Source organism: Gossypium raimondii, chromosome 5, assembly GCF_025698545.1.
Source record: "Gossypium raimondii isolate GPD5lz chromosome 5, ASM2569854v1, whole genome shotgun sequence".
In the NCBI taxonomy this organism is placed as follows: domain Eukaryota; kingdom Viridiplantae; phylum Streptophyta; class Magnoliopsida; order Malvales; family Malvaceae; genus Gossypium; species Gossypium raimondii.
The window spans coordinates 20,618,919-20,638,665 of NC_068569.1; the positions used below are offsets into that span (position 1 = coordinate 20,618,919).

General features: G+C 33.4%; 3 protein-coding genes across 15 annotated transcripts; 2 read left to right on the top strand and 1 right to left on the bottom strand.

Moving 5' to 3' along the window:
• Positions 1–450: 450 nt before the first annotated feature.
• On the top strand, positions 451–5,876 carry LOC105769765 (ACT domain-containing protein ACR3). Of its 8 annotated transcripts, XM_052630713.1 has the most exons (11): positions 451–620; positions 1,636–1,802; positions 1,878–1,931; positions 2,142–2,256; positions 2,685–2,834; positions 3,118–3,163; positions 3,256–3,370; positions 3,509–3,576; positions 4,117–4,734; positions 5,202–5,306; positions 5,465–5,876. In XM_052630713.1, the coding sequence occupies exons 5-11, from the start codon at positions 2,764–2,766 to the stop codon at positions 5,795–5,797; spliced, it is 1,356 nt and encodes a 451-aa protein (XP_052486673.1). In that variant the 5' UTR covers positions 451–620; positions 1,636–1,802; positions 1,878–1,931; positions 2,142–2,256; positions 2,685–2,763; the 3' UTR covers positions 5,798–5,876. The 8 variants fall into 8 exon arrangements, with proteins under 8 accessions (XP_052486673.1, XP_012446072.1, XP_012446079.1 ...); XM_012590618.2 differs by having other exon boundaries at positions 1,636–1,931; positions 2,695–2,834; XM_012590625.2 differs by lacking the exon at positions 1,878–1,931.
• Positions 5,877–8,650: 2,774 nt separating this feature from the next.
• Positions 8,651–11,926, bottom strand: LOC105769767 (calcium-dependent protein kinase 1). Of its 5 annotated transcripts, none has more exons than XM_052631254.1 (5): positions 11,444–11,926; positions 10,411–10,898; positions 10,212–10,323; positions 9,442–9,648; positions 8,651–9,365 (listed from the first exon to the last, which is right to left on the bottom strand). In XM_052631254.1, the coding sequence occupies exons 2-5, from the start codon at positions 10,430–10,432 to the stop codon at positions 9,158–9,160; spliced, it is 549 nt and encodes a 182-aa protein (XP_052487214.1). In that variant the 5' UTR covers positions 10,433–10,898; positions 11,444–11,926; the 3' UTR covers positions 8,651–9,157. The 5 variants fall into 5 exon arrangements, 3 of the variants coding, with proteins under 3 accessions (XP_052487214.1, XP_052487213.1, XP_052487215.1); XM_052631253.1 differs by having other exon boundaries at positions 10,411–11,314; positions 11,444–11,921; XM_052631255.1 differs by having other exon boundaries at positions 9,442–9,673; positions 10,411–11,314; positions 11,444–11,916.
• Positions 11,927–14,526: 2,600 nt separating this feature from the next.
• LOC105769990 (F-box protein SKP2A) lies at positions 14,527–18,851 on the top strand. 2 transcript variants are annotated; one of them, XM_012591004.2, is made up of 5 exons: positions 14,527–14,680; positions 15,293–15,625; positions 17,172–17,520; positions 17,592–17,733; positions 18,199–18,851. In XM_012591004.2, exons 2-5 carry the CDS (start codon positions 15,369–15,371, stop codon positions 18,567–18,569), a joined length of 1,119 nt encoding a protein of 372 aa, XP_012446458.1. In that variant the 5' UTR covers positions 14,527–14,680; positions 15,293–15,368; the 3' UTR covers positions 18,570–18,851. The 2 variants fall into 2 exon arrangements, with proteins under 2 accessions (XP_012446458.1, XP_012446460.1); XM_012591006.2 differs by having other exon boundaries at positions 14,575–14,680; positions 15,346–15,625.
• Positions 18,852–19,747: the final 896 nt, after the last annotated feature.

A 19,747-nucleotide genomic window follows, 5' to 3' on the forward strand; every position in this document is an offset into this window, starting at 1 on the left:
ATTAGGAGTATAAAATTTACTATTTTACATACAAAAACATATTAAAAATGAGACTAAAACATGTTATTTTTAGTATTTATCAAACTATAAATAGGAGCATAATGAATTTCAGCGAACTCGAATCCACGTCTCCTATATTGACAATAATACTTATAGAAGAAAATTCAAATTATTCTTAAACAAACGTAGTCAAATTTACAATATAAAAAGTCCCGATGTACAATACAGAAAGCTAAAACGTAGTGTAGGTGACGTAACGATCACGCGCACAACTGAGAGTGGGTTTACAATTGTTATGCATACACAAAATACATTGAAGAGATGAGATCAGGTGGCCGCGTCATTTCTGAGTAAGAAACCAATACAATATTAAATATGTAAAACGAATACAATCTCTGTCTGTCACTTTTGCTTTTATTCCATAAATGTTCTGTTGTTGCACATAAATTCAAAAACCATATTTATGTGAAACTGCCACCTTTTTCCTTCACCAAAAACAATAAACTTGTCCTTTTCTTTCTACCTTCTGTTTCTAAGAGAGAATATGAAGAAGAAGAAGAAGAAGAAGAAGAAGAAGCAGCAGCAAAGGTCTATAAGTTTTTGAACAGACATTTGCAAAGGTAAAATTTATTTACGTAAAGTATTTGCTTTTGACGTATCTCCTGACACCTGTAATCCCTCCCTATGTATTTTCTTTCGGTTTTTTCTGCATGTATTTCTTGTTTACAGTACCATAAATGAAAACTACAAACAAATTTGCTCTGTTTTCCAGTTCAGTCATTTTCTTCTATTTTCAAGATTTTGGTTTTCTTTTTCCTTCTTCTGTCCATCTATTCTTTTATGTTTCCTTTATACATGATTCTCTTAACAATTTGTATGTTTCTTTCATCTCCTTTGATATAGATAATTCATCAGATAAAAGGAATCAACTTCTCTTTGTTATGTTGTTGTAGGATGATTTCTTTTGCAGCTTTTTAAGCTTTGCTTGATCTTCTCTTCTAGATATTAGAATGATTACTGAAGAACGATAGATTTTGGCTATTGCTGGTATAGACAGTATGATATGCTCGTCTACTCAAACTCCAGTTGTCTATATATATATATATATATATATATATAAAGGTCTGAACAGCAATATTAGAAAGCAACAAAATTCACATAAATTTCTACGGTAAATCTGGGGAAATTCGTTTTTCTTTTCCTGTGTATGCTCTTCTTCTTCTTCTTTTTTATAGCAATCCAAAATTCACATCCTTCTCTTTGAAAAAGATGCTGATGGTAAAGCTCCCCCCAACTTAATTATTATTATTCAGAATTGAATAAGACTGTAGTGATGCTAACAGTGAGCTTTAGGGGTATGTCATTTTCTTTTATATATTTGTAGGGTCATACCTGAGGTTTAAAGGCATAAGCAACGAACTTACCTAGTTGCTTAGGTAAATGGACTGTTGTGGTACGGATGATAAAGGGGAAAAAAGCAATTATTAGGAACCAAATCCTTGTGTTAATTCAAAATCGTTTTGGTGTATTTTGTTCTTCCCTTTTTGTTTTGTAGCATTCATTCTAATCACATACTGCCTCCTGCTTGTGGGGCCCCTTTTTTTTTTTTTTTTTATCTTTTGCGACTCCAAACAGACCATTGCAGTAGTAGGCACATGGTAGTGAAAAATGAAAATTTAGGTGCATCTATTTTCTCAAGCTGGGGTTCTCAAAGGATGATCAGAAGACTGTTGTTTTTGAATCCCTTTTCCATGCTTTACCATTGAGCCAAGAGAATTCCCACTTGCTTTGTTTCATTCCAGGTTTGGAATCGTAGAGCTTTACTTGTTTATACTTCAAGTTAAAAGGTTAAATACAAACCGTTCATGATCGATTAGGTTAAACTTACTCACAAGTGCCTGATAAATCTCCTGTAGTAACTTGTAGTTGAGGTATGTAACTTGTCTTTCTTCTTTATTAAGTACTTTGTTGCTCTGTTATTTGAATTTCTCAATTAGAAAAAGTAAATGATTTGTTAATGCTGTGCCATTATAACAAACCTCTAAAAAGGGAGGAGAAAAGCATAGCCACAAAGCCACCTTTCATTATCAATTCATAAATATATAAGTCCCTGCAATTGATGGTCCTCCATTTATGTGCAGATAATTTACAGCCATAATGTGAATCTGATGTCCATCTATAAGGGATTGTCACATTAAGTGTCAACCTTAACTAGAAGATAAATCATCAAGAATCCCTCTTGTTTCTTCAAAAACGGTAGTTCTCTTACTCTCTTAGACAAAATTTAATAATATTGTCTAGCATTGTAATTAAAAGCTCCTTTAAGTCCACCTAAAATACACGTCTTCCAATATAGAAGTTCTTAAGCTTTCTCAATTCATTTGCTCTTATTAAACAAAAGTTTGGAAACATTTGCATTGCTATGTTTTACTTTGAATGAATTTTCCACAATAATTTTGGTTAGATTGTCGGGTTAACATGCTTCTTGCCAAAAGCAGCTAGATCATACATGATGTTCTCCTCCATCATTGTTGGATGGCTTGCATAGAAGAATGCGCCTTTGGCTTTTGCTTTCTGCATATCCTAGTGCAAATAGACTACTCTTACTTTCCTTGAGGGGGGGTGGGTATTTTGAAGGTTTCTAGCTGATTAACAAATAGTAATATCTTGTCTACATATTTAAGTCGGTTTCAGTTTTGGAGGAAGGTCAGCTTCTGTCTGCCGTGAGAAACACATCCGGAGTATTTTGAAGCTGTGGTTTAAATGGCTAAAGCTTGTTGGCCATACTTTGATCCCGAGTATGAGACCCTAAGTGCCAGAATGAATCCTCCAAGGTTCTTTTTCTTTCTCTGTACACATTTCTAAAGATCATTCGTCAATTTTGTTCCAAAACGAACTGCATTCAGCAACCTTGATGGTTTAGTCACTATAATTCATTGGATTTACAGTTTGCTAAAATAGGTACTTTGATCAATTTTATGGTAGAAATTTGCGTGCTGGTGGTATGGGTTTTTTAGTACTAGAGGAAAAGCCAACTTATAAGACACTTGCACGCATTTTAGCTGCTCTCATCCTTCTATAATTATAACTCTTTGTTTCTCATACCTTTTCTGGCAGGGTGTCTGTGGACAACATTAGTTGCAGACACTGTACTGTTGTAAAGGTAAATTTCAATATAAATGAATTTTGTGCCTCGCTGGCTTTTGAACTTCTAATACTTTTAGTACCAACAAGTATTTCACCATTTTCATATAGATTCACAGCGTGAATAAACCTGGAATATTGCTGGAAGTTGTGCAAATACTAACTGACCTCGACTTCACTATTACTAAAGCGTACATCTCCTCTGATGGTGGATGGTTCATGGATGGTACGGATACTGCCATTTACCAAGTTCTTTTATATTAGGTTATAGAGCTTTGTACCTATATAGTCCCTTCCCTGTTTCCCCTAATCTCTTCCTAATACTAAGTGAATATTTGACAATGTTTTTATTTCTTTCAAACAGTGTTTCACGTCACTGATCAACAAGGGAAAAAGATCACTGATGGAAGAACAGTTGATTACATAGAAAGGGTACGACCTATCTTTTCCTTTGGAACTCTTATGTTCCTTGGTCTACTAAAATTGCCCCTAAACAAAGCTCAGCTAGTACCGTTTTGAATGTTCCTTTCGAAACAACCATACATATGCATTATGAATCCGTACCCGTTGCCTCTTATGATTCTTTTCTCATATTCCATATATTTTTTTGGTCCAACTTACATGTACTGGGGAATTTGGTATGGCTCCGTGCAGAACTCAGACACTTGTAAGTGGCAAGGGTTTCCATAAATGCTTCATTTGGGCATTTCCCTTATATGCTCTCATAATGATTCGGAGTGAAATAGGAAGCACTCACTAATTTATTTGAAAGATGCAGCAAGTGTTAAGATAGCACCTAATTTCCTCGTAAATTAATGACCCTGAGCTGTTATCATTCCGAATAGAGATGAAAAGAAAACAAATAAAAAATGAACCCTCAACAACCCTTTCCTTCCATTATTCTCCATGCGTCATATTCAGTGCACTTTCCTTATTACTGTTTTACATATTAGCTGCATTTTATTTCAATAGGCTCTAGGACCCAAGGGCCATGCAGCTGACGGGATGAAAAACTGCCCTGGTAAACGTGTCGGGGTGCACTCCGTTGGTAATCACACTGCAATTGAACTCGTTGGGAGGGACAGACCTGGTCTATTATCAGAGATCTCTGCTGTCCTTGCCGACCTTCAATTCAATGTTGCTGCTGCAGAAGTATGGACACATAATAGGCGAATAGCTTGCGTGCTCTATGTCAACGATTATTCCACAAATCATGCTGTGCATGATCTAAACAGACTGTCTATTATGGAGGAGCAGCTTAAGCATATCCTGCGTGGTAGTGAGGATGACGACAAAGTGGCTCGTACAAGCTTCTCCATGGGATTCACACACACAGACCGGAGGCTTCATCAAATGCTGTTTGCTGATAGGGATTATGAAGGCAGTGGAGTGACAAGTGAAGTTGATTATCCCTCATCCTTCAAACCCAAGGTCACAGTTGACCGTTGCGAGGAGAAGGGTTATTCTGTTGTCAGTGTCCAGTGCAAAGATCGAGCTAAGCTCATGTTTGATATTGTCTGCACACTCACAGACATGCAATATGTAGTTTTCCATGCCAATATCTCATCCAATGGCCCCTATGCTTCACAGGTATGCTTATCATTTGTCATAGCTTTAAAGAAAAAAAAGGGGGGGGGGGGGAGGGGGGGCATAAGTATTCTACTGAAATATCATTTTTGCAAATGTTGTTAATCAAGTATCCCAAGTTACCAAAAATGAAAAAGGCGATTTTGCTCACTTATGCACATAGAAACAAAATTACCTGCAAATATGGTATTTATGGCCAAATTTATACAGATACAAATCATCAATTCCGTTCTTCTACAATCTGAGGTCTCATCGTTTAGCTATATATATTATAAAGTTGGAAAGATTAATGACCTTTGGAGGAAATTATGGCTTATTAATGAGCACAGTTCAAATGAACAGAAGTTTCCATGGCTCAGCCAATTGTAGACTATTTGTAATGGCTTACATCCTTTAATCACTGTGCTAACTCCAAAAATCGTTTTTGAAGGATTACATATGCATAAATTATCTTAATGGCTTTCATGCAGGAATATTTTATCCGCCACATGGATGGCTGCACACTTGATGCTGAAGGAGAGAAAGAAAGAGTCATTAAATGTCTAGAAGCTTCAATTCATCGAAGAGTAAGCGAGGTGAGTTGTATATCTAACTGAAATGTTCTGTTCATGTTAAGCCATTGATTGTTTTTGTTGTAGCTAGGGTACCTTTCATTCAATTAAGACAACAAATGTTCCTTTTTCTATTGAGAAACATCTACTTGTCATTTAAGATTGGGTTTCAACGAATGCAGGGTCTAAGTCTGGAGCTTTGTGCAAAGGATAGAGTTGGTTTGTTGTCTGAAGTAACGAGGATTCTCCGAGAGAACGGATTGTCAGTAAGAAGAGCAGGGATCTCTACAATTGGGGAGGAAGCAGTGAATGTTTTTTACGTGAGAGACACTTACGGGAACCCAGTAGAATCGAAGAAAATCGAAGCACTCCGCAGGGAAATCGGGCACACGATGATGCTTAATGTAAAGAAGGATCCAGGCAGTGCCAAAGCACCCGAGGCTGAGGCTATTAGTACTGGATGGGCCAAGACAAGTTTTTTCTTTGGAAACTTACTGGATAAGTTGCTGGCATGATCAAAGAAAATGAAATATCTCCATGTTTGACTGTAACAGAAACTCTGAACTGTCTACAATAAATTCAAGCTTTTGCATACCCACCATGCTAAGAACTTGATGTCCCTGCTTTGTTAAAGAAATAAATGTTAAAAAATTTGTTTCAAAAATAAAATTTTGTTTGTCTGACAATCTAATTACTTAAACCAAACTTTGACAACCTACGTTTGTGCTCATGGGTTTTCCCCTTTCCTGTCATTGAGTACAAATTATTTAATGTGTTTATATCCTAGACACCCAACCTATTCTTGCTAAAAGTTGAAAAAAGTTCATAAATTTTTTTTAGCTGGAAATCGACTTAACTATTAGAATTTTAATAGTAAAGTAATTTTCATTAACTTTTTTCTGAAATATTTTTTTTGAACTTTTATGAAGTATACTAAATTTCAATACAAGTTGTCATATTAACATCATTAAAATTTAATAGTTTAATTGATTGAGTTTTACTTTAGTTTTTATCGGCATTGTTATCAAAAGAGGAGAACATAAATTTTAGTGCGCTTAAATATATTTTATTTTCCTATTCAAGAGTTGAGAGATATTATAAATATGAATATTTTTAGGCATTGTATAAAAAAATAACGGCGAATTAATTTTTTCATTTGAAAAAAAACCATTTTAACTAAAATTTAGGACAACTAAATAAAAGAATAAAAGCTAAAGGAACTAAATTTATCATTTTATTAGGTAATCTCGATTCCATTAACAAATTATTACTTAAAAGAATTGTTAAATGACAAAATTTTCATTCCTCTTGTCTCGTTTAGTTACTAATTAATATAAGCTGATTTTATATACATTATATAATAGCTAATCATAAAATAAAAATAGTTAACACAAGTTTAAATTTAAATTTTTCTCATGAGAATAATTGAATATTATTAATTAATATATTTATTATTAAAAAAGATAATACACTCATATTTATACTACAGGAAGGTGTTAGACCTTAGGCCTTAAGGCCTTCCTTCCTTGACAACAGTTCATTTCTATTTACTTTCTTTTTCTTTTCTTATGTAATAAGCTGTAAGGCCTTCCTTATTTGGACACTTTCTCCATTTTCATTTCTTCTTCTTGTTTATATGTTAAAAAAGTTTTTAATAAAATGTAAAAGAAATAAATTAAATCCTTATATTAAATTCACATTCAATTAAGGCTTTGTCATTAACTGAAATAATCACTTAAGCCCGTGTGGACGAAAATAGATCATGTCCTAAGCCACATTTCTTACCCAAATAGATACCAACTTAGTTTCAACAATTTACACATCAATAAGCCAACAATAGAATAAATGCATAATATCATTCATCAAATTTATACAAATATAAAATTTTAACTGTACGAACTTACCTTGGTTGAATTGTAGCAATTGCAAAAGTTTAGGGACTATTCTATTATTTTTCCTTTTTCACAAGTTTCTACAGGATCTTGATCTAAAATATAAAATTATTCATTCATTAGCATATATTTTACTTCCAATTCATTTCACAATTAATACCCTTTTATTTTTGAATTTACACAATTACCCCAAACTTTTACAAATTTTGCAATTTAATCCTTTAATTAGTTAATCTATCAAATAACTCATTTTCCTCAATCAATAATTTATTCAAATATTCTAAGCCATTATATTGTCCCTAATAAACCAAAAATCACTATAAACCCTAATATTTTAACATTTTCACAATTTAATCCTAAAATCAATATTTAACAAAATTACTTTATAAAATCATCATACAACACAATCAAAGCTCTAAATCCATGTTATTCATCAAAACATCTAATATTCATCAATGATAACTTCCAAATTTTTAATAAAATCAAAAACTAGGGTAATATTTAGTTGAACCTAATTGTAACAATCTCAAAAACATAAAAATTACAAGAAACGGGTAAGAATTGAATTCACTTGAAGCAAAAATATAAAAAAAAAAACCAGCTTAAGCTCTTCTCCTATGTCGATTTTTGGCAGAATATTGTAAAAGAAATGCATAAAAAGCTTTTCAATTTCAATTTGTTTTATTTAATTTCATAAAAATACAATTTTGCCATTAAAGGCTTTATTTTATTATTTTTTCTCTTATGCCGCCTCATCCTTTTAAGTTAGGTTTAATTGCTTCTTAAGTCCTCCCTCATTTATTTATCAAGCCATTTAATCACTTAAATTCTATTGTTAGCAAGTTTTGCATCTTTTTCAATTTAGTGCTTTTTAATTAATTAACTATTGAAATATTAAAATTTTTCAACGAAACTTTAATACTACCTTAATGACACTCCGTAAATATTTTTATAAATATTTACAGCTCGGTTTATAGAAACGAGGTCTCGATAGCTCACTTTCTAAAACCACTTGATCTAATAAATCATTATAAAACACAAATTACTAATTCAAAAACCTTTTTAAAACCATATTTGACTCATAAATATCTTACTCACCGAATTTGGTGATCCCGAACCACTATTTCTAACACCACTGAAAAATCAAACTGTTACAGAACCACTTTAAAGATTGGATATTTAAAAGATAACATAGCAGCTACCACACCCATCTAAACTACTACACATGCACGGCTTGACCTTAAAGATATATTGAACACCCTGAATCAATAAGTCAAATGCTAGGGTTCTAACCTAAATCAAATGATTCTAAAAAATATATATATATATATATATATATATTCTAATCTTGTTGTCATGATGCGAAAGGAACATGAAGTTATTGAAGATAATAATTTAGAGAAAAGTATAAGACCCAAGCTAGATATATCAATAATGGACCCAATTTGGTTCAACTTATTTAAAAATCATCAATGATAAGAGAAATTCAACATCTATCAATCAATTATTATAGAAAATATATAAGCGTCCGTTAATAAATCAGCAAAATGCTACTGGTACAATAATTTCTTTTTATAAAATATAAGTTTAAGTTATCCTTCTTTTGTTTTATTACTCCATAATCACCTACTCGGAGAATACGATCAAAAACACCAATCAGGCTATTATTAAAAAAATAATTAATTGAATAAAATTAAGAGTAAACTATTAAAATAGTTATTTTTGTTTATTTTAAATTACATTTTAGTCATTTATATTTGAAATCTTATGTTTTAGTCACTTACATCAACGTGCTGTAATATTTTAGCCACTGAGCCATTAATTGTCGTTAATGGTGTAACGGTAAGTTGATGTGGCACGTTACATTATTATTTCAAAGAAAAATTTTAAGTTAAATTATAAACTTAGTCCCCATATTTTTTCGTTTTTAACAATTTAATTTTTTCGTTTTATGTTCTTTTAGGGTTCAAGAACAAGAAATTTTTAGGCTTCAAGTCCCTGTGCATTAACCCCCCATTGAATGACAATTATGACCACCTTCACGATTTGCCTACACAAATTAGCCGCTTCCTTTTCTGAATAATTACCTTTGGTTATAATCCGAGCAAACAACTCCCCTCTGACACATAGTTCTATAATCAAATTCACTGAGTGTCGATCCTCATAAACAGCTTTTAGCTCAACAATATCCCTATCAACAACACCATTAACTTAAAAATCTTTAAAATGATAAAAATAAACAATAAGTTTTGCTTTGAGAGGGGCACCTGTGGCCAGTGAGATGATACATTATCTGAACTTCACAGCAGACATCTTCGATATCATTATGGTTGATAAGCTTACGACTGGAGATGGATTTACAAGCGAACTGTTGTTTGGTTTCCTTATGAGTTACCAAGTAGGTAATGCCAAACTGACCATAGCCGAGTTCACGGTCGAAGACGTAAGTTGACCGGACGTCCTCCATGGGGCGGCTGAACACACGATTGAATAAGCTGTCTATAAACATAAAAAAAATTTTAACAAATGGAAAACAGAAAAAAACTACGTTAAAAGAGATGGAAAAAGGAGGAAAACAGAGGGAGAAGCAAAAAAGAATAGAAAGAAAAGAAAAAAAAGTTAAAAATAAAAAATTACTTAAAACAAAAACATATGGGGCCCAAATGTATAATTTAACCTAAAATTTTTGTTTGAAATGATGATTTAACGTGTCACGTTAGCTTACCGTTATACCGGTAATAACAATTAATGGCTTAATGACTAAAATATTACAACATGATAAAATAAATGACTAAAATATAACATTTTAAACATAAATGACTAAAATATAAGTTGAGATAAAAAAAAGTACCTATTCAATCATGTCTTGAACTCAAAACTTTGCTTTTAAGTTTTGTACTTGTTCTTGTTTAATAAGGCTTTATTAGCAAAACATTTTTGGCGTATTTTAGATCAGCCTCATTGTTTGTTAGCCAGAGTCTTAAAAGCCCGTTATTATCCTTATTCTGATATTCCATCAGCGAAAATTGGATCTTACCCCTCATTTACCTGGAGAAGTATTTGCAGCGCTCGTGAGGTAATTGGAGAAGGGGTTTTGTGGCGGGTTGGGAAGGGTGATCGCATTAACATCTGGAACGATCCCTGATTACCTGGAAGAGAGAATAACAGAATTCCAGTTCAGGTGATTAGCCTTCTTGGACTACTGTTAATCAATTAATTATGACTGGGACTAGTACCTGGAATAGGGAGCTGGTTCATAACTTAGTTGATGAGAGTACAGCTGATCGAATTCTCTCTATTCCCATATCTGGAAGTGGTCCGGAGGATAGGTTGGTTTGAAAACATGAAGGTTTTGGGGACTACACAGTTAAGAGTGGGTATCGAGTCCTAAATACAAAACACTTACAGGACACTATATACATGTCCTCTATTGATGAGGATTACAAAGATTTTTACAAAGCCTTATGGTCGTTGAACATTCCAGGAAAAATTAAAATACATATTTGGAGACTGGTGAATAATTTGGTGCCTCACTTTGGTAATTTGGCGCGTAGGACTTTGTGTGTGGAAGTATCTTGTCCACTGTGTAAGGCAGAGCTGGAGGATTCTGATCACCTGTTATGGTCTTGTGGTATTCTGTAGTGGGTGTGGGCTTCGCTGCAAGTAAAGATTCCATCCATTGAAGAGTCGATGTGTCACAAGCTTCGCTTTGTTAGAACATCTTCTGCAGCAGATGACCAACAAAAACGAATCATTGCGATTTCCATGTGGAGTCTTTGGTTTCATAGAAATAAACTGGTTCATGAAGGGGTTAAATTTTCGCTGTAGGTGGTGTTGGGGTTTATTCGGGGATATGAGCAAGATATTTGTCTAAATCACATGAATCTCTGTCTTTCTCCTAGATCTATGGTTAAGGAGATCTGGAGACCCACAAACCATGGAGTTATCAAGTTAAATTTTGATGCGTCTTTTCTAAAAGAAGAGAGGCTCGCTGTAACAGCAGTTCTAGCCAGAGATTTTATAGGTGAAATCGTAGGGACAGAAACTTATCTTTTTGAAGATGTTGCTGACGCGTTTGTGGCAAAAGCAAGGGCTTGTGAAAGGGCTTTAATCTTTGCGAGTATGATGTGCTTTCGACGACTGGTTGTGGAAGGAGATTCATTGACAGTTATAAAAAATGTTAAGAAAAATGAGGAAGATAAATCGGTGCTCAGACAGATTACACATCATATTTATACTTTGGGTATGCTTTTTGATGAGGTATCTTACCTTGCTGTGCCTCGATTGGTTAATGAAGCGTCTCACAAACTAGTGCTGGAAGGCTGGAGAAGAAAGATTTACGAGAGTTGAGTTAATGGAGTGCCTGAATCTGTGAGGATGGCGGCATTGAATGACCGTTTGGTTTGGAACCAGCGGATCTAAGGTCATTTCATTTTTGCTTTGAAAATGGTGGAGGTTCGTTCAAAGTATTTGTTCTCTCATTATACTCGTTTCAGGTTTACGGTGAGGAAAGTATTGGCTGATATTGGGTTTATTGAAGCAAAGCTGGTTGTTGGCTCAAGAGTTTCTTTTTCTGCTCTTTTGGAATTGGTAGTTTCTAGGCTTTGATTGTTCTGTCTTCTAGGCTTTGATTGTTCTGTCTTCTGGCTTTTCAGCTGCTGTTTTGTCTTGAGCCGTGTGTTAATAATATTAGTCTAATTTACAAAAAAAAAAAAGTTTTGTATCACCGGACCCGCATCAAATAATTCTCTGTAATTTCTTTACATGTTTGATTATATTTCACAGCATGGGGACTCCTCTATTGACACCAAATAAAAGACCCAATGTTTTACGAAATGGATATCCAACGTCTCATCTTGACATAAAATCTCATTATCAAGTCCTCTACTACATCTTCCAATCGCAGGTTAAAAGTTGACAATGCCGTCACGTCTTTCAAAAACCCTTACTTGAAAAACTAGAATGGAAATCTCGTGATGTGAAAGTGCACAATCAAGTTCCTCTATCTCTCTAAAAGCCACTCTATCGACCAGGATAATGAACCTAGACAAGTTTTAGCGTCCAATTCAAGGGACAAAAGCAGTGATGGTAGGGGAGGCAGAGGTAAATAAAAATAGTTGATCAGCTTTAGAGAAAACAAAATACTAACTTTTTATTATTTTGGTGGAAGATTACATGGCAATGGCATTTATACGATATACAAACAAATAAAACTGAGAAAGTGATAGAAAAGAAAGTTCCAGAATGCATTTACTTTTCTCCACATCTATATCTCATTTAACGCAGGTACGTATCAATGATTTTATTTTAAGTTTGAACGATTTTTAACATAAAAATATATTAATTTTTTCAGATATTTTTATCAAATAAATTAATTTAATAATTTTTAAAAGAAATTAACGTTTTAACTTTAAAACACCATATAAAATTAAATATTTATTTTCAATATGCCAAAAAAACTATCATAAATATCATAAATATTATAATTCCAAAATTAAATTAAAAAACTTGGCTTTAGTCTTATTTTTCAATACTAGTCATCCTAAATTGCACAATTTATTTTTTCATAAGATTGAACTCATCAATAATAGAATTTGTTAAAAATTCTCAAGTTATCTTTTTTTTGATATATGCCACCAAGTAAGTTGAAAGAAAATTATCATCTATTCTGCTGTGAGGTATTGTCTTCACAATTTTCATGACTAAAAATTCTTGTTTAGTTGTTACTATAGACACAGGAAGAGTTAGCACAAAAAAAATAATTCTATCAAGAAGATGATAAATACTTGACTTAAATGAAATACAATTGAAGAGGAAGCAAATTATATGAAATACAATTTGAGTAAAGGGGCGAATGTTATACAATGTGGACACCAAATCTAAAATACGTAATAATTTATATACAAAACTGAAAATTTAAAGGGAACAACGACCCCGCCTCCCCTGAATCCATTCCTGGTCATGTAAAATTAGAAATTATTTTCTTATAATTAAGTTAAGCTAGTATTAATATTTTCTTCTTCTTACGTTGGTCTCTTTTTAATATGTTTTATTAGTAATAAATAAAAGATGAGGATACAGTTGCATCCAAATTCACTAATCTGCTTTCCAGTTGACCAAAGAGGATTCAGGGGCTTTATTAGATCCTGCTTCACCCTTTATTTTGATATCTAAATGTAATGACATTAATACTTTATTGTTTAATTTTGGCGGTAGGGTTATTTAATGGAAAATCATACTTAATTAATAATATTAATAATTAATTTTATATCATAAACTTTAAAACCTGAAAAAATAGCAAAATTTTAAGTTTAGGGTTGATTTAATTAAAATTAATTGTTAATAATAATATTTTTAAATTATGGGTTTTAATAAATTAATTCTAAAATTTAAACTGAGTACTAAAAATTAACATTGTTACATTTACATATTAAAATATATAACTTTTATCAATGTTAAAAAAAACACATATACTATGTCAGAGAAAAAAACTCAAGTATCAAAGTTTAAACCTTAAACAAAATAATAAAAATTATCACTTAAAAACTCAAATGTCTAGTGATTGAACCATGAGGATTTTATATATAGGTTTATATATTAAAAATTTTAAAAATAAAAAATCAATTAAACCCTTGTATTAAAATTGCACTCCATTAACTAAAATAATGAATTAAGCTCTTACATTAACGATTTTCTTCGTTGATCATGTTGATCGTTAAAATAAATTAACGGACTAATAAGATTGTGACACGTGATATCTTTTAATTTAATCTAATATTATTTTCATAAAAATAAAAAAATAAAAAAATATAAAATTGATATGAAGATATAAAAAAATTATACGGTCCCCTCATGCACTACTATGTTCATCTTCCAAACAAACCACCATGTTCCTCCCCGGTTAATCTGACTGATTAGTAATAATACAAAAGATTTTTAAGGTTAATAATTTTGGGCAAGTAATACTCACCAGCCAAACAAAGCTAAACTACCAAAAATGTTTATTTAATTCTATAATGAGCTTTGATTTATTTTTATTTCCCGCCTTGATTTAATGCGACATCCACCCGAATTTTAAGAAAGTGGCATCTTTATCCTTTTATATTGCTTTCCAGTGCGGCTTCTGTTTTAAACAAAACACACCGAACTTTCTACATTCACCTCAATCCCTCTTTTTTATTTATCCATTTTTTTGGAAACAAAAATAATCTGATTTCTTTTCTCTCTTTTTCCCCAGAAAAAGAAAAAGGAGAGCTTTTGTTATGATTCCTTAATCATGAAAATCTATTGGTCCTATTACGTTGTCACGGATGGATTTCTGACACGTATCCCCTAATTCTCTTCCCGTACGTCTCTCTTTTTTTTTTTAATCTCTCTTTTATGTCTTAATAACCCCCCCCTTTGTCTTTACTTGCTTCTCTGTTTTTCTTTCTAAGAACACAGAAAAACACCCAAACGAATTTTTAATAGAACAAAGCAAAGAAAACGAAGAAAACCCAGAGAAAGGTATGATTATAATCTGAGCTTTCCATAATTTTCATCCCTTCTTTTGTTTTCTGTTGGGAGTTATCTGTCGTTTTAATTTTTGTTTCATCCATTTCTTTTTTGTTGCTTAAATTTGAGCTGCATGTTTTCAAGCTGATTCATTTTTAAATCTTTTAGTTGAAAAACCACAAATTTCTGAACTTATATAAAGTTGTTACTTTTAGCTACAAATATTTAGTCAAATAAAAGTCATGGTTTTAATTTCCTTTTTCGTTTTCGCCGATCATTTCTGTACTTCTTTTTATGGCTATCACTCTAATATCCAGTTTGTTGAAATGGGTCTTTCTTATACCCCAAAAAGGTTTGTTTTTGTTTTTCTTATGAACTACCTGTTTTGGTATGTCCCTTGACGAGTTAAAGCTAAAAGGAAGGTAAATTTTTTAGTTTGGTCCAAGGTACTTAGAATATCCAAAAAGATTTTTTTTTTTTTTTTAGGAATTCGATTGTTTTTATGGTCCTCTGTTTTCTGCAGTTTTTCTGAGGTTTTGGCACATAGAGTTTGTTGCCTTTCTATACACTTGTCGTTTTATTAGGCTTTGGTCACTGAATTTAAGGTCTGTTTTTTGGTTATAGGCATAAAGGAATAATTATCTACTCCATAACATAAAAATATAAGTTTGTGTAAGGTGGTGGTAGAGAAAAGATTTAAATGATAAGCAAAGCAAAGGTGAGAAGTGAAGAGTTGAACTCGTGCTTTGAGAAGCTGCTGATGGTTGCTGCTGGAAATAGTGGCGTGGGAGTTAGGATGGAGGGAGCGGTGATCACTGAGTGGAAAGATATTCCTATGGAGCTGCTGTTGAGAATTGTGCCTCTTGTCGATGATCGGACTGCTATTGTTGCTTGCGGTGTTTGTTGTGGGTGGAGGGATGCTATTTGCTTCGGTCTCACACAACTCAGTCTCTCATGGTATGTGCTCTTTTCACTGTTTACTCTTATATAAACGTACCAACACTTGTGCAGTTGTGCTTTTATTTTTCCTTTTTTTCCCCATTTCAACCATTGTTTGATGTTTATGTTATGCTTTTTGTGCAGGTTAGCTATTATTATATCTCAAATAGTTATCAGATTAGAACTACTAAGTAATAGTATCTCCTTTTGATGTAACTGACGAGTACTGGCACAAGCAAACACATTATTTTTCCTGTAAAACAGTTTTGGGGGTAAGACTTAGATAATAAATAGGTTTTTGTTGTTTGTGAAAACTAGATCTTTGAATTAACATAAAGCTGATTTTCTGTTCTATGATTGTTTATTTCTAGCTCTAAGGTAAAAATTGCAGCCTATACTCATCAGATAGCAAGGCTTTAATCCAGACCTTTTTCTTAATGCTATGTCCATGGTGACAATATTGTTGCTCTCTTTGCATAATATCAATTCTAGATACTGTTCATATACATCAACCCCAACTTGAGGAATTATGAATTTTCTTATTGCTAGTTTCTCAGACTGATAGGCAACAAGAGCCTAAACCATTCTCCCAAAGTACTCAATATACTGGATTGATTCACAGTGCTAGTTATCAAAATGAACCAACTGTTGCATCAGTCTCTATTTTTAAGTGCCTTTAAGGCTTTTCAGTCTTCCTCCTCAAGAATTTGTTTAGTTAATCTCATAAATTTCCATTTTCAGTTTGCTTCTGATTCATGCCTTTTCTATTTGCTCTGCTCACTTTGTGTTTGAATTATGATAAGCCAGCAAACTTGCACGATTTGGAATGCTGGCACCTCCCGAGTGGTCTATCCTGGTCAATTTTAGCCTTCATAGCGTGAAGTATCATGCCTTTTGGCAGTTTAGTTATTTATTTGTCTTGGCTTTTTTTAATTTTAAGGAAGCTTCATTAGGGATACAAGATTATCAATAATATATTGGTCATCCCATGTTTTTATTAATATTGAAGATAGTGTCTGGTTGATTTTATCAGTACACCGAACTTGTAATGCCTAACATCTCTGTTTCTGAATGGATAGCATAAACTTATGTGATCCATGAGCAGAAACCTAACTCCATCTTGGGTTGATCAATTGTCCTAATTTACCGTTAATCATGGTTATGACAGTTTTCGTGCTCCACCTGATAGTTATTACATAACATGAAAAACATATAATCTTAATACTGTTAGGCTTGGTTTAGAAGGAGGATCTTCGGATATCTTAATTCTAGCTTGTTGGCCACAAAAGTTTTTCATATTCTTCTTAGCTGCATTTGCATTTTTTTGTGTTTGTCATGCATTTACTTCTTGTTTTCTCTCCTGTATGTAACTTGTTAAATATTAATTTTTTTGCCCAATTAATACTGTTTTAGCAATGAGTGACATGCGGTCCATTTCCTTATTTTATCTTTTAATTTATTCTTTGCTCGTATTTGGGCAAACATCAGATCATTTGTCCTTTGTACCTTTTTTCCTCAATATCCTACTTGTCATATAATTGGTTTGTGTGAAATCTTGCATCAGGTGCAGAAAGAACATGAACAACTTGGTTCTCTCTCTTGCTCCTAAATTCACCAGATTGCAAACTCTAATACTGCGTCAAGAGTATCCGCAACTCGAGGACAATGCTGTTGAGGCTATTGCAAACTTTTGTCATGATATACAGGAGCTGGACCTAAGCAAAAGTTTCAAGCTTAGTGATCACTCTTTGTATGCATTGGCCCGTGGTTGTCCTAACATTACAAAGCTTAATATCAGTGGCTGCACATCTTTCAGTGATGGAGCTCTTGAATATTTGACTAACTTTTGTCAAAAACTAAAAATATTAAATCTCTGTGGATGCGTTAAAGCTGCAACTGACCGTGCATTGCAGGTACGAACAGTACTCTGAATAGTTATTTTTGCTGATTAAAAACGAGTTGCTTTAATTGATTATATGCACAGGCTATTGGACGAAACTGCAAAATGTTGCAATCTTTAAATCTGGGATGGTGTGATAATGTTGGTGATATAGGAGTGATGAGTCTAGCTTATGGATGCCCTGATCTCAAATGCCTGGACTTGTGCGGCTGTGTTCGCATAACAGGTATTCCTTGGATTCGGTGCTTAGTTGGTATATGTATATGTATATGTATATGTATATGTATATGTATATGTATATGTATACGTGTGTGTGTTTATAATTCAACATATTGCTTTGGTTTCTGATTCTCTAGCCAGATTTATATCTATTTTGTATTATATAGATATGTATCTTTACCTTGCATGTGTCTTCAGGGAATAGCCTTCTATGTGTTGGCGAGGGTAGCAGCAGTCTAATATAGTGAATATGCAGCACCTTGTCCCAATGCTAGCATATAAACTCAAATTTAAAATTATTCATACTTTTTATCGAGTTGAATTTGTCTTGCCCTTCGCTTTTCCTAGAGGTGATTTTGTCTGTCTTCCCGTCACAGCAGTATCAGATTGAAACATTATTTGTTGATTTAGGAACTAAAGTATGGCTTGTTTGGTCGATGAAGACTGATAAGCTCTAAAAATCTTATTGTAGATGATAGTGTGATTGCGTTGGCAGATAAGTGCCTCCATTTAAGGTCACTTGATCTGTACTATTGTCGCAATATCACAGACAGGGCGATGTACTCGCTGGCTCACAGCCGAGTGAATAACAAGCCTTCGTTATGGCAGTCCATGAAGGGTAGATATGATGAGGAAGGTCTTAGAAGTCTGAATATAAGCCAGTGTACTGCACTGACTCCTTCAGCCGTACAGACATTATGCGATACGTTTCCAGCCCTTCACACTTGCTCCGGAAGGCATACCCTTGTCATGAGTGGCTGCTTGAGCTTAACATCAGTGCATTGTGCTTGTGCGGTCCAAGCTCATCGGACACTCAACACTATTCCCCATACTGCTCATTGAAGGGGATTTCAATGTTGATATTGTAAGTAAATGTACTTATCCAAGGGCTTAGGCCAAAGAAGAGAGAGAGAGAGAGAGAGAAAAGATGAGATCTCCTGTACGTAGGGTTGTTTTGAAATATATATTTATCATCTTGTTGGACAGCATGGATTCTATGCACTTTATATTTGGGTCTGGTTTTCTTCCATTACTTTGATCAATCTTTATTCACAAGTATGACTTTACAATTTATGTAGTCACGTGAATGGTAATGAGAATATATGAGCCGGATTTTAATCCTTAGAGTAGCTATCTCGGTCAATTCTGAGTTCTTCTTAAAGCTTGTTGCAGCAGCGGATGTTGCCATAATTTTGATGGATATTATTGTTTACCGAGGTCAATTTATCAAAAAAAAGTTAATTTTTTTTTTAAATTTACCGAAATGGATTCGGTATTTTATTATTTACCAGAATGGGCCTCTTTCCCCTAAATCGCGTCTACGTCAGTGCGATGTTAGGGGATGTGTCAGCAAAGCGCGGTCACGTCAGAGCGCGTTTTGATGACGTGCAATAAAGCGCGGCCTTGAGAGCGCGATTTGTTGTCTCGTCAGCAAAGTGCTCTGACGTGGCCGCGCTTTGATGATGTGGCGCGTCCTTGGGGACGCGATTTAGACCGCGTGTGAACAGTGCAACGGTCAAAAATTTGATCGTTGCCCCCTCCAACGGTAAAAAAAAAAATTTATAAATGCCCCTCACCTTTTTTTTTACAAACAAATCTCTCAAATTTCGTCTCAATTTCCTTCCAGATTTCTTTCAATTTCATATTTAATCTCAATTTCCTTTTAAATTTCTCTTAAATTCCTATTTTTAAATAATTTTAAAAAATTTTGATTTTTCTTAAACCGAAAAAATTACTCTTAAATTCCTAATTTTTAAACCGAAAAAATTTGTACGATTTCAGTAATGGACGAAGGATTGACTCGTCTTGATAAGCACTACATATCCGTGGAACAAATGAAGATGGTAAGTGTTAAATTTAATTTTTAAATATTATTTAAATTTTTTTATTTTTGTATTTTTAGATAATTATTAATTTATTATTTGTTATAAAAGTCTGTAGATCGGGTATTGGAATGCAATGTCCGAAATATGCATGCTCCTCCATCACCGTTGGTAGAGAACTACCTGCGAGAAGCGGGT